Source organism: Pan troglodytes, chromosome 3 (assembly GCF_028858775.2).
Source record: "Pan troglodytes isolate AG18354 chromosome 3, NHGRI_mPanTro3-v2.0_pri, whole genome shotgun sequence".
Lineage (NCBI taxonomy): Eukaryota > Metazoa > Chordata > Mammalia > Primates > Hominidae > Pan > Pan troglodytes.
Window position 1 is genome coordinate 155,464,974 of NC_072401.2, and position 27,912 is coordinate 155,492,885.

General features: G+C 39.0%; 2 protein-coding genes across 9 annotated transcripts in view; one reads left to right on the forward strand and one right to left on the reverse strand.

Annotated features, from left to right (window-relative positions):
* Positions 1 to 1,245: 1,245 nt before the first annotated feature.
* On the forward strand, positions 1,246 to 27,902 carry TLR2 (toll like receptor 2). 5 transcript variants are annotated; one of them, XM_009448315.5, is made up of 3 exons: positions 1,246 to 1,517; positions 5,061 to 5,202; positions 20,137 to 27,902. In XM_009448315.5, exon 3 carries the CDS (start codon positions 20,153 to 20,155, stop codon positions 22,505 to 22,507), a length of 2,355 nt encoding a protein of 784 aa, XP_009446590.2. In that variant the 5' UTR covers positions 1,246 to 1,517; positions 5,061 to 5,202; positions 20,137 to 20,152; the 3' UTR covers positions 22,508 to 27,902.
* Positions 27,425 to 27,912, reverse strand: part of RNF175 (ring finger protein 175) — a 49,673-nt gene continuing 49,185 nt past the window's right edge. For all 4 annotated transcript variants that reach the window (XM_063809152.1, XM_016952427.2, XM_001155746.6 and 1 more), the window contains one exon: positions 27,425 to 27,748. In XM_063809152.1, the coding sequence (XP_063665222.1) occupies positions 27,628 to 27,748 (121 nt within the window). In that variant the 3' untranslated portion in view covers positions 27,425 to 27,627. The remainder of the gene's footprint in view (positions 27,749 to 27,912) is intronic.

Here is a 27,912-nt window from a genome sequence, read left to right on the forward strand (position 1 = left end):
TTATAGAGCAATAGCATCAAAATCCACCTTAGGCAGTTCAACTAGGGAAGAGAAATAGAGAAAAAACAAGTTTTTAGTTTCAGGAGAAATAATTTGAAGGAAGTTTTCTTGTGTCAGAAATCACAAGGTAGAGAGCTGGAGATTTGGAATTAATAAGAAAGCATTTTCAGCCAGCTGGACAACGTGATGGTCAGGATAAAGAAAAATAGTAAGATAGTGACCTGTATACAAAAACCTCTCAATTTCATATTTAGGTCTATTGATTAAGTTTCCCTGATATTCCAACCATCAGAGAGGATTAGGGATGTGGAACAGGGTAGGAGAAACAGCCCTGGATTTAAGGTAAAATTCTGGTTTCAAATCTCAGTTCTGTCATATGTTATACAATTCACATGACATTTTCTTGTGTAAGGGAGGAACAAGGATGCTTGCTCTGCTTCATATCTCACTTTGTGAATATCAAATGTAATTATGAACATAAAAGGTAGATTATTAACATTAAGGCAGTTGAATTTTAAAAGCTTGTTTTCTTCCCTTATACATATTCCTAACCATGGAGACAGCTAGGTTCTGTGGCAATGAAGAAAATTGATCAATGACTGTTTTTGGTATTACTTTGGGAAGTAGGGATGGAATAGGGGCAAGGGAAGGGCTTAGCTTCAAACTGTAGATAGAAGTGGGAAGCCCAAATCTTTGCATGGTGAGAAGTGGGATGGAATGTAGGTGCTAGAGATGGTTCACCAGTAGGGACTGTCACAGGATTGGGGAAAAAAATCCGGGGCTGTCCTTATCTGCTCCCTTAGGCAAAATCGTTCTGTGTTAGTCTGGAGGGTGAACCTATTTTAATGCAGGAGGGCATAGACTTGGGCGGAAGCGGACCCTGGAGATGTACTGGCAGGTGAATAGAGTGTGGAAAAGTGGGGAAAGGAGAAGCACGATTCATGAGCCTGAGTTCGGGCTTCCATGGATGGAGAAGCATCAGGAGTGGAGTTTAAAGACGGTGTGTTTCAGGTGATGTGAGGTCCTGGATGCCCGAAGCTTCAAGAAAATACTGGTTGGGCACTTAGCTTTCCCTCTGGTTGCCAATCCCACGCAGGCCGCCTCTAGCGTCTCGATTCGCTTTTCCCTGACCTGGAACCTCCGCCAAGCCCCCAGCTCTCTTCTTCGACCCAGCCTTGCACGGGGCAGCTGTCGGGGCAGGACCCGCCTCTGGCCTGTCGCAGCCTAGCTCACGGTCAAGGGCGGGAGCCTGCTGGGAAGCACGGCCGCGGGGGCTCGCTCGGGGCCACCTGCCTGGAACTCAGCGCGAGGTCCAGAGTTCCCTCCGGCTGCGCAGCGGCGCACGTGCCCCGTGGAAGGGGCGGTTCCCGCACCCCAGAAGGAGGGGGCGCCCGGCCGCGCGGACTTTCCCTTTTGCTTACTTCCTAGTCCCGGGCAGGCCGGCTCGGAGGCAGCGAGAAAGCGCAGCCAGGCGGCTGCTTGGCGTTCTCTCAGGCAACTGCTCGGCGTTCTCCCAGGTACGTCGTGCGCGCCCCACTCGTGTGGTCTCTCTGCACCCCTTCCTGGGGTCGGGTCGGGCAGGGGCGGAGGGGAGCCGCAGCCCGCTCACGGTCACGGGCTCTGGGGACCCCGGGCTCCCGTTCGGCTGCACCTGGGCCCCTAGCTCCTGTCCGGGCGGGGATAGCGGGAAGCGCACCAGGCCCCTGGGATGCCGGTGCTTCTTTGCACGGCCCAGCGCGGGAATGTGGACACCAGCGAAGCCAGCTCAGGTCGGCCCTCGGGAGAAGCAGGGGCTACACGGAAAGGGAGCCCGAGGGTCCTGCGGAGCCCGAGGTCGGGACCCCGCGCGTGCAGTGCCAATGGGCTGCGGCTGGGCTGAGCGCCCTTCCAACCTTGCAGGCCCCGGGGGGGTTGCCGCGGAGAGCTTCCGCTGGGGCTCCGGGCCTCTGGCCGCCACCTCCCTCGGGAGGCCGAGGGGGGCGGTGGCCCCGGCCCGGCCCTCCCGCTTCCCTCACGGCCTGGCCCTCCCGCTTCCCGGATTCCCGGTAGGGTCGCCCTCCCCGCCTCCTGGCCCCTCTTGGCTCGGAGTGCGGATGACAAAGATTGGGTAAAGGCTTTCAACGAGCTAGCGTCTCGCAGGGGGTGTGTCCTCGCTCACTGGTTACTGCTAGGACGGAGCTTGGATTTTGGTCACCGTGGCTCAGAGGTGGGAAAGGTTCCGTGCTCTGGGTCTGTCCAGGACCCTTTGCTCCCTGGCAGGCTTCGCCCCACCTCTGCGTTCCTTCATTCTTAGGATGTGTGAGTTAGGTCTCTGATTAGAAAACAACTTACAGCGTTTAAGCAAAGTCGAGTCCTTCAAGTAAGAATGCTTTGAAGTGCCCTTTACAACTTCTTCAACTTCTATAAATATGAACTTGTGTTTAGAACTTAAATGCAAGCCAGCAAAGTCTTTTTCCTGTTTGAAAGAGAGAGAAAGAGAGAGAAAGAGGTGATTGGAAGTGGTGGGTGGGGGCGGAGAAAGAGAAGGAGAGTAATCTGGGTGTAGACAACTCAAAGTTTGCTGAGATGACTTTAATCTTTTGACTCTGTTATTAAGATTTTTACCAAAGAGCAACTGTAGCTATGGTGGCCTGACTTGAAGGGACAGACCAAACAAACAACAAAACACAAAACAAAACAAACAAACAACAAAAGCAAGAGCAGAAACTATTGGAAAATGATTTATTCACCAATATTTTAAAGGTTCTTCCTGTTCTAAGCAAGGAACATCTTTAAGTTCTTTATAATGTACCCATTTTACATTTACAAAAACTGCCAGAAGTTGACAGCATGTTTTGGGGGTTTCTAAGCTATCAGTTAATTTTTTGGGGTACAGTTTTATTGATAAACTAACAGAGTAGAAAAAATCTAATGGAATACCCCCAAATTTAAAAGAGGGCAAGAAAAGAGAGACAATAGAACATAAAAGAAATGGGACAAGAATAAAGTACATAGTTGTCATAGTCCCTTGGGTACTGCTGTAACAAAATACCTGAGACTGGGTAATTTACAAAGAACAGAAATTTATCCATTCATGGTTCTGGAGTCTGGGAAGTCCAAGATTGAAGGGCTGCATCTGGTGAGGGTCGTCTGGCTACATTATAACATGATGGAAAGCATCACATGGTGAGAGAGAGCAAGAGAGGACAGAACTTACTTTTATAACAAACTCATTCTCACAATACTGCTCCCTTGGTGATAACATTAATCCATTTATGAGGTACAGCCTTCATAACCTAATCACCTCTTAAAAGGTTCCACCTCTCAGCTCGCAGTGAGCCGAGATCGCGCCACTGCACTCCAGCCTGGGTGACAGAGCGAGACTCTGTCTCAAAACAAACAAACAAACAAAAATTCCACCTCTCAACACTGTTGCATTGAAGATGAAATTTCCAATACATGAGCTTTGGGGCACACATTCAAACCATAGCAATAGTTCAATTACTTTAAAGCCCAAAATGTCAGTAATTATATTAAATGCAATTTAATACATCAGTAACTAAATGAGATAGACTAAATTTTATGATAATCAGACTAATATTATCAGACTAGACTTCAAAACAACCCAACAATCATATGCTGTTTACAAGAGACACATTTATGGATACTAAAAGGTATAAAGTGAACAGATGCAACCATTTATCAAAAGAAAGCTGTTGTGGCAATATTACTATTAGACAAAATAGAATTAGGAAAAAAATCATAACTGTAGATAAACATTTCACTAAGTTAAAGGTTTCACTGAGAAGAAATAAAAATTCTGAATTTATAAGTACTTATAACAACATTAAGAAACTAGAAAATAGAAAAAGAATAGAGCCAAATTGACTGAACTAGAAAAATATAGAAAAATAGAAAATTCATAGAAAAATCCACAATCATAGTGGGAGATTTTATCATACATCTCTCAGTAACTGATAGAAAAACCAGACAAAAGATCAATAAGGATAAAGAAAATGCGAACACAATGTAGTTCACATAAGGAACCTATACTACTTCCAACAGCTGCTGAAATCACAGAGCATACTTAAAATCTGACCATATACTGGCTCATAGAGTAAACTGCAATACATTTTAAAGAATTTAAATCATACAGAATATGTCTTCTGACCATAATGCAATTAAAGTAGAAAAGAACAGAAAAACTTATAGAAAATTCTCATATATTTGGAAATTAGTAAATACATTTCTAAATAACCCGTGGGTGAAAAAATAATCAGAATGAAAATCAGAAAATATTTTTAATGACTTATGAAAAAAATTACATATAAAAACTTGTCAGATGCACCTAAACTATTGCTTAAAGGAAACTTACAACCTTAAGTGCATATATTAGAAATGAAGAGTGACTAAAAATGAATGAGCAAGCAAATACCTTAAAAACTGGAAAAGGAATAGTAAAATAAATCCAGAGAAATCAGAACAGGGGAAATAATAATATAAGAATAGAAATTAATGTGCTAGAAAATAGGGGATCTATCAAGTCAGAAGTTGATTTTTTGAAAATGCTAATAAAAATGATGAACCTCTGGCAAGACAATAAAAGCTGGTACAAATAACTCATCTAAGGAATAAAATTGAGGACCTCTCTTTTGTTAAATGACATAAGCAGGAGGCCGTTATCCTGAGACTGTCTCTACACTTTGAGTTCTTGCATAATAAACTGCAACCTAATTTAGTATACTACATAAACAAACTGAAACCTAACTTAGGAGTCTTTTTTTTTGTAATTAATAGCTAAATTTCCACCAAATCATAAATAGCCAAGCTTTAGCCAATCACAGGCAGCCAACTGATCAGACTATGCCCAAACAAGGTAAATGCCTATTACACCATGCCCAAATAAGGCAGACTCCTAGCTGAAGCCAATCAGGTGATTACTATGCTCTTGTGTTTGGCCTATAAAAGCTCACTGCTCACACTGTTGGATGCTCTCTGAAACTTTTGTGAATCTGAGTGCTGCCTGATTCATGAATCATTCTTTGCTAAAATAAACTCTGTCAAATTTAATTTGTCTGAAGTTTCTCTTTTAACAGTGTTTGGTGTTGCAAGCAGGATCCAAAGGAGACCTATAGTGACTCTCAGGAGCTCTTAGTGACCAAGTGAAGGTACCTGCAGGGCTCATTGTGCCCATTGCTCTTTCACTGCAACTGGTAGTTGTGGGTAAGTTCCTGCTCAGACTTGAGCACTATACATTTGCATTTTCAGCTCTCTGACTTTATTTGAGCAATTCTTTGATGGATTGGCTCCAGAATTGGATTGGATTCAGTGAAGAAACTGAAACTGGACTGGTGCTCTAGGAGGCCTCAAGTAGATAAGGTTACTAGAAGACAGGGAATCCTGGGCTTATCTGGATTTAAGGAGTCTACAACTCCATCTGCAACTCCAGCCGATTTCATTTATAAGAATTATGGACCAAGAATCTGTGCTTTTCTAGAGAAATGTGTGAGCCTTACTAAAGGTAACTTAGAATTACAGTGGACTGCTGAGACCAGCTCGGTCGTGGAGACCCTAACCCAGCAGTGCTAGAGGAATCAAAGACACACACACAGAAATGTAGAGTGTGGAGTGGGAAATCAGGGGACTCACAGCCTTCAGAGCTGAGAGCCCCTAACAGAGATTTACCCACATATTTACTGACAGCAAGCCAGTGATAAGCATTATCGCTATAGATTATAGATTAACTAAAAGTATTCCTTACAGGAAACAAAGGGATGGGCTGAAACAAAGGGATAGGCTCTGGCTAGATGTCTGCAGCAGGAACACGTCCTTAAGGCACAGATCGCTCATGCTATTGTTGTGGCTTAGGAACACGTTAAGCAGTTTTCTGCCCTGGGTGGGCCAGGTGTTCCTTGCCCTCATTCCAGTAAACCCACAACCTTCAGCATGGGCGTCATGGCTGTCACAAACATGTCACAGTGCTGCAGAGATTTTGTTTATGGCCAGATCTGGGGCTAGTTTATGGCCAGGTTTGGGAGCCTGTTCCCACATGTCCCCCTTTTTTGTTTTGCAAAGCAATAAAAGCAAAGGCAGCTTTGTCATGGTGAGCTACTTCTTGCAGGAGTCGGGATTCGCATATGCATACTATACAAAGACAAACAACGCAGATTAAAAGCACAACCATCATTGAAATCACAGAGCTTCCAAGTGTCTTTATCTATTTTAATGGGTTAATCACTGCTAATCTGTCTGCAGCTCCTTCAAGCACTCCAGTTCCTGGCATTAAAGTCTGGTGTGCCTGGAATGCTTTAAATATTTGTTCTTTTAATATTGCAATATGGAAAGACAAGTTTGTAGAGTGTCTTTCTAGGTGCTTTTTAATTCTTTCCTGAATTTGGTCTTATTTAAGAGCCATTAATAGTTTCCACAAATCCTTATGTTTAGCTCCTACAGCGGGCCATATCATTTGAGGGTGAGGGGCCACTATACCATCATGTTTCCAGATAATAGGAACTCTTGCCATATTTCTTGCTATTTCTACCATCTGACCATTTTGTTTAGACCAGCTAAACATAGTGTGGCCATGGCACGCAGACTGAGAGGTGCAATTTAAGCTAAACATCCCCTTAGGGGACCAATCAATAATGATTCCGTAGGAATCATCGCGCAGCACCTCTGCCTATTCTGCAATGCAATCTTCCCAAACAAGTATGTTCATTATTTCTGGCCAGGTCCAATTCTGTTTACAAATAGGTTTTTGAGGGCAGTATGCCTCAATTATAGAAACAGATTTATTATGGTAAATACTGAGATCAGAAAGCATGTGTAACTGTGTCATAGAATGATTACATCCAGGCATTATTGCCAGCCAAGATTGATAAATATGCCCAATAAGTATAATTGTTCTCTGTGTCAGCCCTTGTTGAAGGAATACTAATGGCAATGGTGATCACTGCTATCATAGCTATCATTAAATTACTCATTGTGACTGGTTGTCCCACTTTCCTCAGGTTTTCTTCCACCATCTATGGCAGTTTCTTGATCTGTCCCCAGGTAGGTGGCTGTGTTTGATGGTTGTTGCTCGTGATAGTTTGGGTCCTCCTCAGCGTCAGTCTCGACATGGCTGCAACCAGAGGGTCCTCGGGATCCTCCCAGAATCTCTTCCTTGGCATCTGGCTCATGATAAGGTTTCAGGTGTCCTGATGGTATCCAAATCAGCTGTTGATTCTGGCCTGGAGAAACACAAGCATAACCTCTACCCCAAGTTATTATTTTACCTATTTCCCAACTTTTTGTTGTCAGATCTCTGCACCAAGCCAGTTGTTCTGCTTCTGTCTTTGCAGCTGGTTTCTGTAGATTCTCTTCAGCTGCTGATAGCATCTGGCCTTTAGGCAGGCTCAAAAAATTTAAAGTCAATAATGCTAGATTCAATTCTATATGGGGTGTCCCGTAATCCCTGTTTCCCCTTTTTGCTTTTGCAACTGCTGTTTCAGGGAGAGATTCATTCTTTCTACAATGGGTTGTCCTTGAGAATTATATGGGATGCCAGCAATGTGTTTAATATTCCATATAGAGAAAAATGTAGCTAGAGCTTGGCTAGTATAGCCTGGGGCATTATCTGTTTTAACAGAAGCTGGAATTCCTATCACCGCAAAACACTGCAAAAGGTGGTGCTTAACACATGCAATCTCCTGATTGGCATGTAGCCCAGACAAAGTGAGAAAAGGTGTCCACACATACAGGTACATAAGCTAGTCTCCAAAACGAGGGAACGTGTGACATCCATTTGCTAAAGTTAATTAGGTTCCAATCCTCGAGGATTAACTCCTCCTGTTAAAGATGAGGAATGCACCATTTGGCAAGTTGGGCATCACTGGATAATAGCTTTAGCTTCTTTCCAGGTACTGTTATATCTGCATTTGAGACCAGAGGCATTAACATGGGTTAAATTGTGAAAGTGTCTAGCATTAGATATTGCAGTAGCAACTAGGCGATCAGCCATTTGATTCCCTTCAGTTAAAGGTCCTGGAAGAGGTGTATGAGCCCTAATGTGAGTGATGTAAAAAGGGTGCATTCTACTCCTAAATGCTGTTTGCAATTGGGTAAATAAAGTCATCAGTTGTTCATCTGTATGAAATCATAACTGAGCATTTTCAATTAATTGTATGGAATGAACCACATATGAAGAATCAGAAATCACATTAATAGGCATATCAAAAGCAGTCAATACCTCAATTACAGCTAAAGCTCCACTTTTTGAGCTGAAGTATAGGGCGTCTGAAAAACTTTACCTTTCGATCCAGAATAAGAGGCTTTACCATTACAAGACCCATCTGTAAAAACATTCTCAGCACCTTCAGTTCGTTTAAATTTAGTTATTTTGGGGAGAATCCAATTAGTTAATTTCAAAAATTGAAATAATTTCATTTTAGGAAAATGATTATCAAGAATACCCACAAAGTCAGCTAAATGGGTTTGCCAAGTAAGACTATTTATAAAAGCTTGCTGTATTTGTGCCTTCGTGAGAGGGACAATAATTTTTCCAGGATCATATCCATGTAATTTAACAATCCAAATTCTTCCATTTCTTATCATCGTAGCAATTTGATCCAAATAAGGAGTTAGAGTCTGTGAATTAGTATGTGGAAGAAAAAGCCACTGTACAAAGTCCTGCTCTTGTACAATAACACCAGTAAGTGAATGCTGAGTTGGAAAAATTAGCAAATCTAGGGTCTTTTTTGGATCTATTCTATTTATTTGAGGTTTATGGACTTGCTTTTTGATTAGCTGCAGCTCTGCCTCAGCTTCTTTTGTTAATTGCTGAGGGCTAGTGAGACTAGGATCTCCTCTAAGGATAGAAAATAGATTACTCAGGGCATAGGTGGGAATGCCTAGAGCAGGTCATATCCAATTAATGTCCCCTAGTAATTTTTGAAAGTCATTTAATGTTTTCAATTGATCCCTACGAATAGTTACTTTCTGTGGCACAACGGTAGTGTCATTTACTAAGGTCCCCAAGTAGGAGTAAGGAGTAGTAGTCTGAATTTTGTCAGGAGCTATATAATTATTTTTTTTATTTTTATTTTTAATTATACTTTAAGTTTTAGGGTACATGTGCACATTGTGCAGGTTAGTTACATATGTATACATGTGCCATGCTGGTAGGAGCTATATAATTAAACTGGCATGAGAAATCGAGTTTTGCAAGTGATCATAACATTGGAGTAATATTTCTTGAGTGGGGGCAGCACAAAGTATATTATCCATATAATGAATAATGTAACACTGTGAAAATTTTTTACGAGTAGGTTCAATTGCTTGCCCTTCGTAAGTCTGGCAAGTTTTTGAACTGTTTAACATGCCTTGTGGCAACACTTTCCAATACAAATGCTTTAGTATGCTGCAGGTTTTTTACTGCAGGAATTGTAAATGCAACCAGTTCACAGCCTTGCTCAGCTAAGGGGATAGTAAAGAAACAGTCTTTTAAATTTATGACTATTAAAGGCCAATTTTTTGGAATCATAGCAGAAGAAGGCAGTCCCGGCTGATGTCCCCATAGGTTGTATAACTGAATTAATGGCTCTTAAGTCAGTTAACATTCTGCATTTACCTGATTTTTTCTTAATTACAAAAACTGGAGAATTGCAAGGGGAAAATGTTGAGCCATGTGTCCTTTTTCTAATTGTTCAGCAACTAAGTCCTCTAAAGCCTCCAGTTTCTCTTTACTCAGCAGCCATTGTGCTATCCAAATTGGCTTATCTGTTAACCATTTTAAAGGTATAGGTTCTGGAGGCTTAACAATGGCCACCATCAAAAATGATATCCTAAACCTTGGTGGGAACTTTGTCTTTCCGCTTGAAGCTTTTCCTTCAAAGCTTGCAAATTTTTTCCTAGTCCCATACCAGGGACGTACCCCATTTCATGCATCATATGTTGACTTTGAGGGCTGTATAATTATTCTGGAATTAGAACTTGTGATCCCCATTGTTATAATAAATCTCTTCCCTATAAATTTATAGGTACAGAAGTTATAATTTTTTGTATAGTCCCAGGTTGTCCATTGGGCCCTTCACAATGCAAAATATAACTACTTTGATATACTTCAAGGGCTTTACCAACTCCAACTATGTTAAATTGAGCAGGTTGAATTGACCATGCGGATGGCCAGTGCTGTACAGAAATGATTGAAATGTCCGCTCCTGTATCTACCAAACTTTTAAATTTCTTTCCCTGAATAGTTATTTCACCGGTAGGATGTTTATCAGTAATTTGATTCACCCAATAAGCTGCTTTGCCTTGTTTATTTGTGCTTCCAAATCCTCCTGTTCATTTAATTTCACTTTTCCCCATTTCCACATATGACATAATCAGGAGCTGTGCTATATGCTCTCCTGGCTCTGCTTTCCAGGGAACAGAAGTAGATATAACAATTTGAATTTCCCCTTTGTAATCTGAATCAATGACTCCTGTTTGTACTTGCACGCCTTTTAAATTTAAACTAGACCTACTTAGAAGTAATCCTACCATCCCCGCTGGCATCATCTGACTGGAGACAGCAACCTTCTTTAACAGTCCCATTACAAAAGGAGAACCTGGTCCATATGGATTAATAACTTGTTTAAATTATTTGAGTAATTTAAAAGGAAAAGGCTCAAATGTAGCTATAATATTTCCCTGTTGATCTAGGGGGTATATTCTAACAGGGAACTGCTAAGCCTCTGTATCACCCTCTCTTCTAACTTGCTGAATTCCTGGCTGAATAGAACTGAGAGTTGTCGCTCGAGGCGCTGCTCGAACAGTCACTGGGACGACTACTTTTTGCCCAGTGTCCTCTGGAAAAGAAAGATCTGGAGGATCAGGCCACTCTTTTTCTTCAAAATAATGAGGGGGGTGCAGAAGGGTAGGGACAAACCTCTCCCTCCTTTGCCACTTTAGCTTTAGCTGGCAAACAAACCTGCTCTGTCACCTCTTCTGTTACTTCATTATACTTTCCTTCCTCCTCATCTTTAGTGTGAAAAGGTTCCAAGGTGGAATGAACTAGAGCCCACATTTGCCCATTGTTACCCTGATGCTTCCGAGCTCCCCTTCTTACTCACCATGGGGATTGCTTAAGAGTACTCGGGTGTCCTCCAGCTTTGTTCCACGTTTTCCAACCATTGCTCCAGCGAGCCTTCATCCCGGTTTTGAGTCCCCACGTTGGGCGCCACTTGCCGAGACCAGCTCGGTCGTGGAGACCCTAACCCAGCAGTGCTAGAGGAATTAAAGACACACACACAGAAATATAGAGTGTGGAGTGGGAAATCAGGGGACTCACAGCCTTCAGAGCTGAGAGCCCAGAACAGAGATTTACCCACGTATTTATTGACAGCAAGCCGGTGATAAGCATTATTCCTGTAGATTATAGATTAACTAAAAGTATTCCTTACAGGAAACAAAGGGATGGGCCAAAACAAAGGGATGGGCTCTGGCTAGATATCTGCAGCAGGAACATGTCCTTAAGGCACAGATCGCTCATGCTATTGTTTGTGGCTTAGGAATGCCTTAAGTGGTTTTCCACCTTGGGTGGACCCAGGTGTTCCTTGCCCTCATTCCAGTAAACCCACAACCTTCAGTGTGGGCATCATGGCCATCACAAACATGTCACAGTGCTGCAGAGATTTTGTTTATGGCAAGATCTGGGGCCAGTTTATGGCCAGATTTGAGGGCCTGTTCCCAACAGTGGACAAAGAAGAAAAGCTGCTTAAGGCAAACAGGCACATATTTTTAAACCTACAATAGCTAGACAAACTAAGAGAATCCTGTGTATGTTTTACTTTTGTATTTTTATTTTTAATATTTGTGGATACATAGTAGATGTATATATTTATGGGGCACGAGATATTTTGATACAGGCATACAATGGATAATAATAACATCACAGTAAAAGGGGTATCCATTACCTCAAGCATTTATCCTTTCTTTGTGTTATAAACAATCCAATTAAACCTTTTAGTTATCATAAAATGTACAATAATGTTGACTGTGGTCACCCTGTTTTGCTATCAAAGAATAAATCTTATTCATTTTATCTAAGTATATTTGTGTAGCCATTAACCATCCCAGTCCCCCTGCACCTCCAACTACACTTCCCAGCCTCTGTTAACCATCATTCTACTCTCTTATCTCCATGAGTTCAATTGTTTTAATTTGTAGCTACCTCAAATAAGTGAGAACATGGGATGTTTGTCTTTCTGTGCCTTATTTCACTTAACATAATATCCTCCAGTTCCATCCATGTTGTTATATGACAGAATTTCATTCTTTCTTATGGCTGAATAGTACCCCATTGTATATATGTACCACATTTTCTTTATCCATTCATGTGTAGATGGACACTTGGATTGCTTCTAAATCTTGGCTACTGTGAATAGTGCAGCACTAAACATGGGTGTGCAGATATCTCCTTGATATATTGATTTCCTTTATTTTGGGTATATACCTAGCAGTGGGATTGCTGGATTGTGTGGTAGCTCTACTGTTAGTCTTTTGAGGAACGTCCAAATTGTTCTCCATAGTGGTTGTACTAATTTACATTCCCAACCAACAACAGTGTACAAGGGTTCTGTTTTCTCCACATCCTTGCAGCATTTTTACTGCCTGTCTTTTGGATAAAAGCCATTTTAACTGGAGTGAAATGATATCTCATTGTAGTTTTGATTAGCATTTCTCTGATGATCATTGATGTTGAGCACCTTTTTATATATCTGTTTGCCATTCATGTGCCTTCTTTTGAGAAATGTCTATTTAGATCTTTTGCCCATTTAAAAAATTGGATTATTAGATTTTTTCCTATTGAGTTATTTGATCTCCTTATATATTCTGGTTATTAATCCCCTTTCAAATGGATAGTTTGTGAATATTTTCTCCCATTCTGTGTATTGCCTCTGCACTTTGTTGATTATTTAATTTGCTATGCAGAAACTTTTTAACTTGATGTGATCCCTTTTGCTCATTTTTGCTTTGGTTGCCTATGCTTGTGGGGTATGACTTAAGAAATCTTTGACCAGACCAATGTCATGGAGAGTTTTCTTAATGTTTTCTTTTAATAGTTTCATAGTTTGATATCTTAGATTTAAGTCTTTAATCTATTTTGTTTTTGTTTTTGTATATGGCAAGATATAGGGGTCTAGTTTCTTCCGCATATGGATATCTATTTTTCCCAGTACCATTTGTTGAAGATACTGTCCTTTCTGCAATGTATGTTCTTGACACTTTTATTGAAAATGAATTCACTGTAGATGTGTGGATTTGTTTCTGGGTTCTCTATTCTGTTCTGTTGTTCTGTGTGTCTGTTTTTATGCCAGTACCATTCTGTTTTAGTTACTATAGCTCTGTAGTATAATTTTAAGTCAGATAATGTGATTCCTCCAGTTTTGTTCTTTTTGCTCAGAATAGCTCTGGCTATTCTGGGTCTTTTGTGGTTTCATGTAAATTTTAGGATTATATTTTATTAACATATTTCTGTGAAGAATGTCATTGGTATTTTGATAGGAACTGCATTAAATCTATAGATTGCTTTGGGTAGTAAGGATATTTTAACAATATTGATTTTTTCCAATCCATGAACATGGAATATCTTTCCATTTTTTGGTGTTCTCTTTAATTTCTTGCATCAGTGTTTATAGTGTTTCTTTCATCAGTGTTTATAGTTTTCATTGTAGAGATCTTTTACTCCTTTGATTAAGTTTATTCCTGGGTATTTTATTTGTAGCCGTTGTAGACGAGATTACTATCTTGATTTCTTTTTCAGATTGTTCACTGTTGGCATATACAAATGCTACTTATTTTTGTATGTTGATTTTATATACTACAATTTCACTGAATTTGCTTATTACAGAGAGACTAAAGATAGTTAGGTCTGTTACCAAATGTGTTTTCTGTCACATTGAAAAATTATACCATGAGAAGTCACATGCTTCTAGTAATTACAGTTCATAGATATGTCAATGTACAGAATGCTGGTGTGACAGTTTACAATTGTTTGCTTTATAGTTTTCACTGGAAATTAAAGTTACTAAGGGTAAAGTAATCCCAGCACTGTGGGAAGCTGAGGCAGGATGATTGCTTAATGCCAGGAGTTTGAGACCAGCTGGGGCAATGTAGCATGACCCCATCTACAAAAAAAAAAAAGGAATTCTAATTAATATGTGGTACTAGAATTACCAGAAATAATAAGGGAAACAACTCTGAAAAGAAGGTAAGATGTGTTTTGGGTAAGAACAGCTATAAAGTATGAGGGGATGTTTTGTTTTGTTAAGGAAAAAATAAAATAATATTTGTCCTAAAGTAGAATGCCTGGTTGTTAAGACAATGAGAAAGAGAAAGAGTATAGAAGAAAAACTGAATGGATATAAGAAAGTTGTAGAAGGTTGTGGGATAGGAATCCTGGAAAGGGAATTTTATATGTGATCAAACTAAGATTTGAAGAAAATTCTAAGTTTTTTTTTAAAAAATTGAGCATGAATATCAAAAACATACTGACACAGAACTAGAAATTTGTCCTCTATGTTAAAACAACAAGGTTTTCTTAGAGTATTGGTCTGCTCTTAATAAGAAATTGAAAGACTTTTCTTTACCTGCTAAGTAATTGGCCTAGGAAATGAAGATTCTGTGTTTTATTGAGATAATTTATTGTGCTTCATGTTGTCTTTATTAGATCTTTGACTGCCTCAGAGACCTGAGTTCACCTTATTAAAAGAGAAAGAGTTTCTACAATTATGTGGCTTTCTTTATTTGCCTTTGAAGTCTTTTACCAATCACTCTAGTTAAATGAATAAATATTGTTTCATAGGGACCTGTGATCCTATTTTAATCAAATATTTTAAACCTTTTGATATTTTTGACTTCTCAAAATCAAATTCTAAATTAAAACCTTTTGACGTTGAACAAACTTTGGAAGCTTCTAGATGGGCTTCTGGAATATCTCAAAAGAAATTGTTTTCTCTCCTGATAAAAAAGAGAGATATTAAACCAATTAGGCTTATTTGATATGTTATATTGCATGGGAAGAATTGTTAAATTATAAGTGATGCTGAACTTTCTTTAAGTCATATTGTATGGGTATGTTATTAATATGTGCTTCAGAAATTATATGAAATTCTTAGAAACCAGATAGTCGTGGTATAATACTATCAGCCAAAATTCTAATTATCGTGAAATATTATATGTTGCAGAAGTAATACAATTTCCTTATCAATTGCATTATTGTGAACTCTCATCATATCTTTAACAAAGTCCATTTTAAGCTTTGTCATCTACAAAGAGTCACTTGTTTTACTCTGGTACTTTCCGGAACACTGTGAAAAACAATTATATAAAGTGTGTGGACCTATAAGACAAACAACCAAACAAAAATCTTAAAGTGTTCTTTTAAAAGATTCGTGGAAAGGACTCTGATAAGTATAGGTTTCTGATAACTTTAAGATCATACTACTGGACTGGGTAAGAATTTCCAGAACTCTAGCAAAGAAGTGGATTGGTTCATAAAACTGCCAACCCAACATGAAGCAGAATAAGAATTAATTGAATACCAGGGAAATGCTTTGGCAGATTTTCCTGCTAAGTCAGCCAGTACTGAAATTGTTAAGATATGCAATTTGAAAGAACACTATAATATTCATCTGAATCAAATTATCTATGATAACCTATTTAAATGAACAGCATCATGCACCTGAATTGGAGAAACAAAACTGATATTTAAAATGATATAAATTTAGTGTTAAATGTGGCCTCATGGATCAGACAGCTATCTGGTCCTTTCTGAGTCCATATAGCTGCCATTATTAAAAGTTCTGCACTCTATGACTCATCACAGAATAGATAACATGAAATTATGAAAAAATATTGGTGTTATGACTGTTCTAAAATTGCTAAAATGGCTTATAATCAATGTTTAGTTTGTCAAATCCACAATTTTTATAAGATAATAAAAACCTCAGTTGGTACATTTCCACCATCCACTGGACTATTTGAACATTTACAGATGGATTGCATTCAGTTGCCTCATTGGGAATCTGCAGGAAACTTAAGTAAATGCTGGATATGTCACGTTGAACCAAATACTAATATGCTTTTAAAGATCTTCTAATTCACCCTATAGCAGATTTCACTGATATTCCAAGTGTGACTACCTGTTCAAATTGCACATCTGGTCTTTCTATAGGGTTAGGCTTTTTGAGTCACATATTCAGATTTCATGTTTAAAGCTAACAGTAGACAAAACATATAGGAGAGGCTTTACAGTTAAATTATTCCAGAAACTGAATAATAAAACCAAAAGGAGAGACAATTAGACAGTTTGTAGACGAATTCATAACCCTAATTCTCTAATTGTTGGTAGCCTCCATTGATGATAATTAATAGTGGAGCCTTAGATAAATACTACTATTGCTTCCCTGTTGATGACCCCTGTAGCACACAGTGTCCCACAGGGAACTGTCTCTTGTGCCCCTCCAGCATATATTTTTATCTATGAAGGATTTAACTATCAATCATAGGCACAGGCAACTCCATGTCCCAGTCAGTAGGAAATAAGAAGTCAGTGTGGATTAGGGATTCTAACAGTACCACTGTCACTCCATAACCAACTGAAAATTTGACATTGTTCTATACCTCTTAATTTGCACTATGGTATAAAAAGGAACTTTCTAGCAGGTACGAATCCCTCTAAATGGGCATCTTTTGTTCAAATGCTCCTTCCCTGGCTTGGAATAAATGTAAATGAGGTTATGATTAGAAATCCCCTTCAAACATTAGCTACTACAGCTCACTCTACTGCAAAGGCTATATAGTTGCCCAGTGAAGTTCTCTAAATTCTCTTGCTAAAGTTTCTTTAAATAACAGGATTGCCTTGAACTATCTGTTGGTTTGTAGTGGGGCAGGGGGTGTGATAGGGGACACTGTGTATAATAGCTAATACATCCTACTGCACTTGCATAAAGGAATCTGTTATAAAGAAAATGAAATAAAGGTATAAAAGTTGGCAAGAAGAAAACCATCATTATGTCTTGAGGATGATTGGGGATACAGAAAATGAGAAGAATCCACAAACTATTAGAATTACTAAGTTAATTTAGCAAGGTTGCTCAATGCACGGTCAGTATACAAAATTTAATTGAATTTCTACATATATGTATATGCCATATTGTGTTAGATTGTTTTGCATTGCTATAAGGGAATACCTGAAGCTGGGTAATTTATAAAGAAAAGAGGCTTATTTGGCTCATGGTTCTGCAGGCTGTACAAGCATGGCACTAGCATCTGTTTGACCTTAGGAAGCCTTTACTCATGGTGGAAGAAGGGGGAGCAGGCATGTCATATAGTGAGAGAGTGAGTGAGAGGGAGGGAGCAAGAGTGAAGGGGGAGGTCCCAGACTCTTTTTAAATAACCTGAAATCCTGTGAACAGAGTGAAAACTAACTTATTACCATGAAGAGCACACCAAGCCATTCATGAGGGATATACCTTCATGACCCAAACACTTTCCACCAGGTCCTACCTTCAACACTGGGGATCACATTTCAACATGAGATTTGGAGAGGACAAACATCCAAATCATATCACATATATAAATATGTAAAAACTATTTTAAATGTTTTTAAAGTATCGAATAGAAATAAATCTCACAAAATATGCTTAAGAACTTTAAGCAAAAACCATAAAATACTATTGTGATAAGTTAAAGAAGACCTAAATAAATGGAGAGATCTGTCATGCTCATGGATTGGAAGATTCAATACTGTAATGATATGAATAGTTCCCAAATTGTTCTATAGATTCAAAACATTGCCAATTAAAATCTCAGTGGACTTTGTTTTTTGAAACTGACAAGCTGATTCTGCCATTTATAATAATATTCAAAGGGGCAAGAATAACCAAGACACATTTGAAGAAGAACAAGGAGGAAGAAGAATGTATTTGAAGAAGAATAAGGAACTCTATTAAGTGTGTATCTCCTAGATATTGAGATACACATTTGAAATACATCTATCACCTAGATATTGAGATATATTATACATTTAATATAGTGTGTTGATGGTATAGTGATAGACAAATGAACATTGGATCAGAATAGCACTGAAACAAGATCTACCCCTATATGGGCATGTCCCTATTAACAAAAAAAATTGTTGATTATTTCTGCAAGGTGATCTGTAAAAAACAAGTTAATTGAACATCCATATGGGAAAAAAGTGAATCCTTCTGCTACCTCAAATATCAACCCCGGGTAGATTATAGATCTAAAAGTGAAAGGCAAAGCAATAAAGATTTTAGAAAATAACAAAGAGAATATCTTTATGAAAATACAGGAAATATTTTAAAAATAGGCTAGAAAACTCACTATTAAAATATATAAAATATAAGAACATCTGTTCATCAAAAGTACTATAGTTTGAATAGCAGTGTCTCCTCCAAAATTCATATTGAAACTTAATCCCCATTGTAACAGTACTAATCCTAAAACTATTAAGAGGTGTGACCTGTGGGAAGTGACTAAGTCATGAGGGGTCTTTCCTCAGGTATGGGATTAGCATCCTTATAAAAGGCCTTGAGATGGAATGTAGTGCCCCCTTGCCCTCTTGTGTTCTCCCATGTGAAGACACAGCAACAAGGCACCATCTTGGAAGGAGAGAGAAGCCCTCACCAGACAACAGTGCACGTGCCTTGATCTTAGACTTCCCAGCCTCCAGAGCTATAATAAATACATTTCTGTTCTTTATAAATTACTTGGTCTCTGGTATTTTGTTATAGAAGCACTAATGGACTAAGACAAAAAGATTCCATTAAGAAAGTGAAAAGGCAACTGCAGAGTGGCAGAAGCTTTTGGAGATGATGAATATGTTTACTTCCTGGATTGCGGTGATGATACCATGAGTGTATACCTATGTGTGTATACGTAATGTATACAAATTGTGTTCATTGATTATGTACAGTTTCTTTGTATACCAATTATACCTTAATAAAGCTAAGGAAAAAAAAAGAAAATCCAGAATAAATATGCATGGTATGACCCATTTATTTAAAAAAAAAAAGAGGGAATGCGAAGCAGTGGTTTTGGTGCGAACACAAAAATTCTGGCTTCAACAGCATTTAAATTCCCAAACCAAGCATGTTTATGTTTTAATTCTTTGTGGCCATAAATTGTACAGCTCAGGCCTTTATAATCTCTCAGATTCTGTGAATGTGGGGAATTAGTTTTACTCATAAAAAGTTTTGTTCTCGGGGATAAATTTTTTAAAAAAATTTTTGTATAGTTAGCACACTGAGAAAATACAGACAAAGGCATACAGATGCAAGAAATGAGGTAGCTGAATAGACCAAAGAATGATATAGGGCCCAGAAGGTAGGCAAAGAGAAAGTTGTTGGGTTTATGGTTACAAGTAAACTAGCAGTTGTGGTACAGATAGTTTTATTTCCCCCACATTAATCTGAACAGCCCATCCAGACTTAAACACTGCTTTTTGCATTTACTTCTAGGCAGGAAGACAGGGTTCTGATGGTGTGAGTCTCCTTCAACTCAGCAAACCACCTTGGTCTGCCTCGAGTTTCCAACACCCCTCCTGCCTGCTAGTGATAGGTGTGAGGCAGGTTGATGAACATGGAACTTTTTTCTTTTGGTCCCAAAGCATGCTACTCCTGGAGTTTCATTCAGTGAATGAGAACTATAGTTTGGTTCTGTGAGATCTCTATGAATCAAGGCGGCCACTGAAGCGGAGAAAAGAAATGCTTAAATGTTAAGAAAGTTTGAAGTGCAGAAAAAGGTGATTGTAAATCCATATGGTTAAGCTTAGCCCATTTCTTAAAAGGCTTGATTGCTCATTCCTCCATTCATTGATTTACTCACTCTTCCAATCCATGTTATTGAGTCTTGCTCTATATTTCTGGATGGTTGTGCTTTTAAGTACTGCATAGTGGTTGTATGTCTGTGTTAGCATTGCTGAATGTATCAGGGAATTCATTTTTTTATCCCCATTCATTCGTTCCATTCATCTGTTTCTCTCTCTCTCTCTCTTTGTGTGTGTGTGTGTGTGTGTGTTATGCCTAGAAAACATTTCTCAAGAATTAGAATTACGATATGCTGTCAAACACAATGACTTATTTGAACCTCTTTTATTTGTAGGTTGAATCACTGGACAATGCCACATACTTTGTGGATGGTGTGGGTCTTGGGGGTCATCATCAGCCTCTCCAAGGAAGAATCCTCCAATCAGGCTTCTCTGTCTTGTGACCGCAATGGTATCTGCAAGGGCAGCTCAGGATCTTTAAACTCCATTCCCTCAGGGCTCACAGAAGCTGTAAAAAGCCTTGACCTGTCCAACAACAGGATCACCTACATTAGCAACAGTGACCTACAGAGGTGTGTGAACCTCCAGGCTCTGGTGCTGACATCCAATGGAATTAACACAATAGAGGAAGATTCTTTTTCTTCCCTGGGCAGTCTTGAACATTTAGACTTATCCTATAATTACTTATCTAATTTATCGTCTTCCTGGTTCAAGCCCCTTTCTTCTTTAACATTCTTAAACTTACTGGGAAATCCTTACAAAACCCTAGGGGAAACATCTCTTTTTTCTCATCTCACAAAATTGCAAATCCTGAGAGTGGGAAATATGGACACCTTCACTAAGATTCAAAGAAAAGATTTTGCTGGACTTACCTTCCTTGAGGAACTTGAGATTGATGCTTCAGATCTACAGAGCTATGAGCCAAAAAGTTTGAAGTCAATTCAGAACGTAAGTCATCTGATCCTTCATATGAAGCAGCATATTTTACTGCTGGAGATTTTTGTAGATGTTACAAGTTCCGTGGAATGTTTGGAACTGCGAGATACTGATTTGGACACTTTCCGTTTTTCAGAACTATCCACTGGTGAAACAAATTCATTGATTAAAAAGTTTACATTTAGAAATGTGAAAATCACCGATGAAAGTTTGTTTCAGGTTATGAAACTTTTGAATCAGATTTCTGGATTGTTAGAATTAGAGTTTGATGACTGTACCCTTAATGGAGTTGGTAATTTTAGAGCATCTGATAATGACAGAGTTATAGATCCAGGTAAAGTGGAAACGTTAACAATCCGGAGGCTGCATATTCCAAGGTTTTACTTATTTTATGATCTGAGCACTTTATATTCACTTACAGAAAGAGTTAAAAGAATCACAGTAGAAAACAGTAAAGTTTTTCTGGTTCCTTGTTTACTTTCACAGCATTTAAAATCATTAGAATACTTGGATCTCAGTGAAAATTTGATAGTTGAAGAATACTTGAAAAATTCAGCCTGTGAGGATGCCTGGCCCTCTCTACAAACTTTAATTTTAAGGCAAAATCATTTGGCATCATTGGAAAAAACTGGAGAGACTTTGCTCACTCTGAAAAACTTGACTAACGTTGATATCAGTAAGAATAGTTTTCATTCTATGCCTGAAACTTGTCAGTGGCCAGAAAAGATGAAATATTTGAACTTATCCAGCACACGAATACACAGTGTAACAGGCTGCATTCCCAAGACACTGGAAATTTTAGATGTTAGCAACAACAATCTCAATTTATTTTCTTTGAATTTGCCGCAACTCAAAGAACTTTATATTTCCAGAAATAAGTTGATGACTCTACCAGATGCCTCCCTCTTACCCATGTTACTAGTATTGAAAATCAGTAGGAATGCAATAACTACGTTTTCTAAGGAGCAACTTGACTCATTTCACACACTGAAGACTTTGGAAGCTGGTGGCAATAACTTCATTTGCTCCTGTGAATTCCTCTCCTTCACTCAGGAGCAGCAAGCACTGGACAAAGTCTTGATTGATTGGCCAGCAAATTACCTGTGTGACTCTCCATCCCATGTGCGCGGCCAGCAGGTTCAGGATGTCCGCCTCTCGGTGTCAGAATGTCACAGGACAGCACTGGTGTCTGGCATGTGCTGTGCTCTGTTCCTGCTGATCCTGCTCACGGGGGTCCTGTGCCACCGTTTTCATGGCCTGTGGTATATGAAAATGATGTGGGCCTGGCTCCAGGCCAAAAGGAAGCCCAGGAAAGCTCCCAGCAGGAACATCTGCTATGATGCATTTGTTTCTTACAGTGAGCGGGATGCCTACTGGGTGGAGAACCTTATGGTCCAGGAGCTGGAGAACTTCAATCCCCCCTTCAAGTTGTGTCTTCATAAGCGGGACTTCATTCCTGGCAAGTGGATCATTGACAATATCATTGACTCCATTGAAAAGAGCCACAAAACTGTCTTTGTGCTTTCTGAAAACTTTGTGAAGAGTGAGTGGTGCAAGTATGAACTGGACTTCTCCCATTTCCGTCTTTTTGATGAGAACAATGATGCTGCCATTCTCATTCTTCTGGAGCCCATTGAGAAAAAAGCCATTCCCCAGCGCTTCTGCAAGCTGCGGAAAATAATGAACACCAAGACCTACCTGGAGTGGCCCATGGACGAGGCTCAGCGGGAAGGATTTTGGGTAAATCTGAGAGCTGCGATAAAGTCCTAGGTTCCCATATTTAAGACCAGTCTTTGTCTAGTTGGGATCTTTATGTCACTAGTTATAGTTAAGTTCATTCAGACATAATTATATAAAAACTACGTGGATGTACCGTCATTTGAGGACTTGCTTACTAAAACTACAAAACTTCAAATTTTGTCTGGGGTGCTGTTTTATAAACATATGCCAGATTTAAAAATTGGTTTTTGGTTTTTCTTTTTTCTATGAGATAACCATGATCATAAGTCTATTACTGATATCTGAATATAGTCCCTTGGTATCCAAGGGAATTGGTTGCAGGATCCTCGTGGATATCAAAATTCATAGATGATCAAGTCCCTTATAAGAGTGGCATAGTATTTGCATATAACCTGTGTACATTCTCCTGTATACTTTAAATCATCTCTAGATTACTTATGATACCCAATACAATGTAAATACTATGTAAATAGTTGTACTGTCTTTTTATTTATGTTATTATTGTTATTTTTTATTTTCAAAATTTTTAAAACATACTTTTGATCCACAGTTGGTTGACTTCATGGATGCAGAACCCATGGATATAGAGGGCCAACTGTAATCTGTAGCAACTGGCTTAGTTCATTAGGAAACAGCACAAATGAACTTAAGATTCTCAATGACTGTGTCATTCTTTCTTCCTGCTAAGAGACTCCTCTGTGGCCACAAAAGGCATTCTCTGTCCTACCTAGCTGTCACTTCTCTGTGCAACTGATCTCAAGAGCAACAAGGCAAAGTATTTGGGGCACTCCCCAAAACTTGTTGCTATTCCTAGAAAAAAGTGCTGTGTATTTCCTATTAAACTTTACAGGATGAGAAATACTAGAGGGTGTATTTTCATGTGATCTGGATCTGTCTTTCTGGCTATTAGATAGGTTTCTCCAGCCATAGTTACTTGAGAGAGTGAGTACACAGTGCAAGGTACAGTAAATTATGTATTTCTGTAATTTAACAAAATAAATACTCATTTTAGGAGAATTTGAAAGACACTTCCCACATCCGGACTCTGGTCTTCCTCAGCCTCTAACTACCTTTTGAGTTCTAGTTATTGTCCAATCACTCTGACTCTCAGTTCCTGTTTTTTAGCCTATATCTCCTGCATCTTGTTGCTTTTTCCTTCTTCGAAAAGTCTTGTTTTTAATTCTAAAAAAGCCTGCCCTTTTTCCCCTTCTGAATATTTTAAAAAGTACATGTGAGCTAAATAGATTTTTAAGCAAATATATACCTAGAGGTTCCTCATAATGACTCAAAAATAGTTTGATACACAGTAATTTAAAGGTAGATACTACTACCATATGTTAATTTTGCAATCTAGGTATAATAATACCACACATTAAATTTTGATGCAACTTTCTTTGGTAAGCACTATTTGCTGATTCTATGTAACTTTCTTAAGCTGGGAACCATGTGAAAGGAAGTGAGCCTTTGACCCCTGCTCAATTCTCAACCAGAACTGGGTGTATGTGGTTAATTGGGCACTAGAGTCGGAAAGACCTGGGTTAGTAGATGTATAATCTTTGGCAAGTCAGTTGACATGACCCAAAAAGTTTTTCTGTCTTTAAAATAGGGATGGTGATCTCTATATCCTAAGATACTGAGAGTATGAAATGTAGGAATGTAAGTAAACCATGAGCCTAAGCTCCTTGATTCCCATTTTCTCTGGAGGGGTGTTGAGGGCAAGAGTACCACGCCTAAGAGAATGGGCACTATGGGTTCGTGTGTGGGGTGAGGGTGATGTCTGTAGTAGATGTTAGCTATTATTATTATTATTTTCCAAGAAGATATTTCATTCCCTTATATATTATGGCTTGTAAGTGGATATTTTTCTGTTATGGATACTAGCAGGGATATAAGGGATCCTGCTGTTTGCAGAAAAATACCACAAAGAAATATATGCTCATTAACTGCAGAACAAGCTTGTCCTTGGGGAACTCGCATAGGGCTGCTGCTGTTTCACACGACCTCCCAGAAGAGTGTTATGGAGGAAACGGTAGCCAGCCTTAAAAAAAATCAGGCTTGGCGTAATCCCAGCACTTTGGGAGGCTAAGGCAGGAGGATTGCTTGAGTCCAGGAGTTGGAGACCAGCCTGGGCAACATGGCAAAACCCTGTCTCTACCAAAAAATACAAAATATTAGCAGGGCATGGTGGCATGTGCCTCTGGTCCTAGCTACTCGGGATGCTGAGGTGGGAGGATCACCTGAGCCCAGGAGGTCCAGGCTGCAGTGAGCTGTGATTGCACCACTGCACTCCAGCCTGGGTGACAGAGCAAGACACTGTCTCAAAAAAACAAAATGAAACAAAACAAACAAAAAACAAGTTTAGAGGAAGGAAACTTGAGATTCCACAGACACCAAATACAGTAATGGACTTTCTGCTTTACTTCTCTGTTTCCTACATTAAGCACCATGCTAATTATGAGAACAAGGTAGATTTAACATTGACTCAATCTATGTTTAATTTCAAGAACTTAAAATAGCAACTGAAATAGCTTCATAATTAATTGATAGATTTAAAATAATATTTAAAAAATAATCTTTAGGACGGACGTGGTGGCTTATGCCTGTAATCCCAGCACTTTGGGAGGCTGAGGTGGGAGGATCACCTGAGGTGATGTGGTGCCTATTCACATTAAAGGTGGATCTTCCTTTCCTAGTCCACTGACTCAAATGTTAATCTCCTCTGGCAACACCCTCACATACACACCAGAAACTATACTTTACCAGCTATCCAGGCATCTTTCAATCCAATCAAGTTGACACCTAGTATTAGCCATAATACTCTCCAATCTTTTTTCAGTGTATATATACACACTACTTTACAAAATTGGGATTAGATTGTAAATACTTAAATTTTATAAAGAAAATGGCATCTTCATTTTTTTCTGAGGCTGTTTAGTGATTATCTGACATTCCTGAACTCTGAGGGTCATTGTGAATCCCATTCAGATAAATACTGGCTTATTTGCCGAGAGTTCTAAATGGTTCTGAAAGCTGCCATTGTGGCTATACATAAAAGTTAAGTGGGAACTAAATTAGAGATCAGTTTAAGGGTTCTTTTTTTTGTTTAACAGGAGAAAAACTAATTTTTTGTTAGTGCTTTATCCAAATGTGAAGTCTTTTATTTGTCAATAGACTATAAGCTCAAGAATCTTGTTTTATCTCCCTACCCCTTGAACATGCCTACTATATAGTAAGTATTGAATTATTGGGATGTTTTCAGAGTAGAGAAATAAGCAATTAAAAATTCTATAATCTGGATGCTGAATCAGTCATAATGAGAGAGGAGAAAATGAAAAATCAGTTGGGTAGACAGCTAAGGCTAGTCTTCAGAGAAGCAGCCTGCCTGGAAAATCACAGCTACAGGCAAAAATAGAGCAGCCTGGGGAAAACTCAGACTGTACCTGCACAGATAAGCAGGCAACGTCCAGCAGAGAAGCCTTTTGTTCTTTGTGTGATTAGCAGGCTCCCAGGAAAATGTTTTCTCCCCTTTTCAGATATGAACACGGGGGGATCCATGGGAGATTGCACTGGAAACAGAGGGGGTTTACCTAAAAGAAACCCACAATTACTCAAACAAGAAAAAAGCTATGCTTTGTGCTTACCTAGAGACATCTCACAGCTGTATAGGTAGGTGGAGTTGTGCAGACAGGTTTTCAAATAAGAGAAGTTACTCAAACAGCTACAGAGATGAGAGGAGTTTCTTATAAAAGCTTTTGCATTCAGCTGTAAAATGGCACCCCACTTGGGCTCTCCTCTCCACTGTGGAGAGCTTTCTTCTTTCACTTACTAAACTTTTGCTCCAACCTCACCCTTTGCATCCATGCTCCTTAATTTTCTCAGTCATGACACAATAAGTTCAAATAACACCTTAGACAATGAGACAATGGACCCTGACCTATTTCAATAATACTGAAGCATTGGGCAGTTTGAAAGAGGAAAGTTCTCAACAGTAAGAAATTGTAGTGTGAGTTATCTTAATGATGGACCTTTGAATAGCATTAAGTATAGTGCCAATATCTGAACAAGGAAAATAATCATTGTATTTCCTTTCTACTTCATACAATTGTAATGGCTTCAAGTATTGCAGAGTAGATGTCTGGTGTTAATGTATACAGTGTTGACTATTTTAAAAATGACCAGTAATTCAAAACAAATTAATTTTGAGAGTCCAACATATCATTCATGGGTTAATTCTTTCTGACTGGTCTTCTCTATTCAGTTAATTTTGTTCCCTTCTGCCAGATTAATTTACTCTTTCAGCAAATATTTTTTGAGTGCCTCTTATGTGCTAGGCAGTGCTCAAAGTGCAGGGGATATGGTAGGGAACAAAACAAAATTCCTTGTCTTCATGGAGGAGAAGACAATAAATTTATGATAGGATTTCAGGTATTGATAAGTACTATGAAGAAAATAAAAGCAGAGTGCCACAATGGAATGACTGTGCACGTGTATGTGTGCACGCGCACGCAGAGTGGAACAAAAGAAAAGTGATTCTTCTTGCTTTAGTACAGCCGTTGCATGGGTTTGAGCACTTTTGGCAGCTCCGGGAAACCCAAAGTACCTGTGGCCCATTGAGAAGGTGTGGCACCTGCTGTCAGAGGCTTTGGGAGTAACCCACTTTCTACAGAAGAGCTCTGTGGTGCAGAAGCTGCCACATGGTAACAAGCACATGGAGCAGAAGACAAGCACAATGTCCTTGACCATAGATTACTTAACGACTCCACCTACTTTAAAGATGTTGAACTGATGAGAAAGTATTAGCTATGGCTAAATGTTGTATGTGAGAAGTACTTTGCAAACCTCTGAAACACTTTACAGATATTGTTATCAGTCAAACCGGAAGTAGAATGTCCACAGTGCAGTGTAACAAATGTGACATGTGCATGAGTTAAGAAACAGCTGTAATGGGAAAGATGAAAAAACATGCTTTATTTGTTTATTCCATTGTTCAGCTTCTCTTTAAATTCTTTCCACATGGACAAATTGCTTGACAACAAAGTTTACTTAGTTTTCTAAACACTTGGGATCATCTCTAAAATTAAAAAAATTAATATTAAATCTTGGACCAAGGATTTCAACCATGCAGTATGTTGCTTCTGGGGTCTGCTGTCCTATTCCAGCCCTAGTGAATAGTTAATGCCTTGAACTATTCCTATCACCACAGGTTGCCAGGCCACCAAATAACGAAGCCAATCCAGGATTTGTCCATACAGAAAATGTGTGCGCTCCCAGCTAAATCTCAGTTAAGGAGGTTGTTCTATATACAGCCAAGTAGCAGAAATATTCATAAATGTCATTTGCAAATAAACAATGTAATGAATGGGTATTTCCTTTCTTGTTAATTCTATGTGCTCAATTAAAAGCCCCTTATGTGAGTTTTATAGCATTATGGTTGT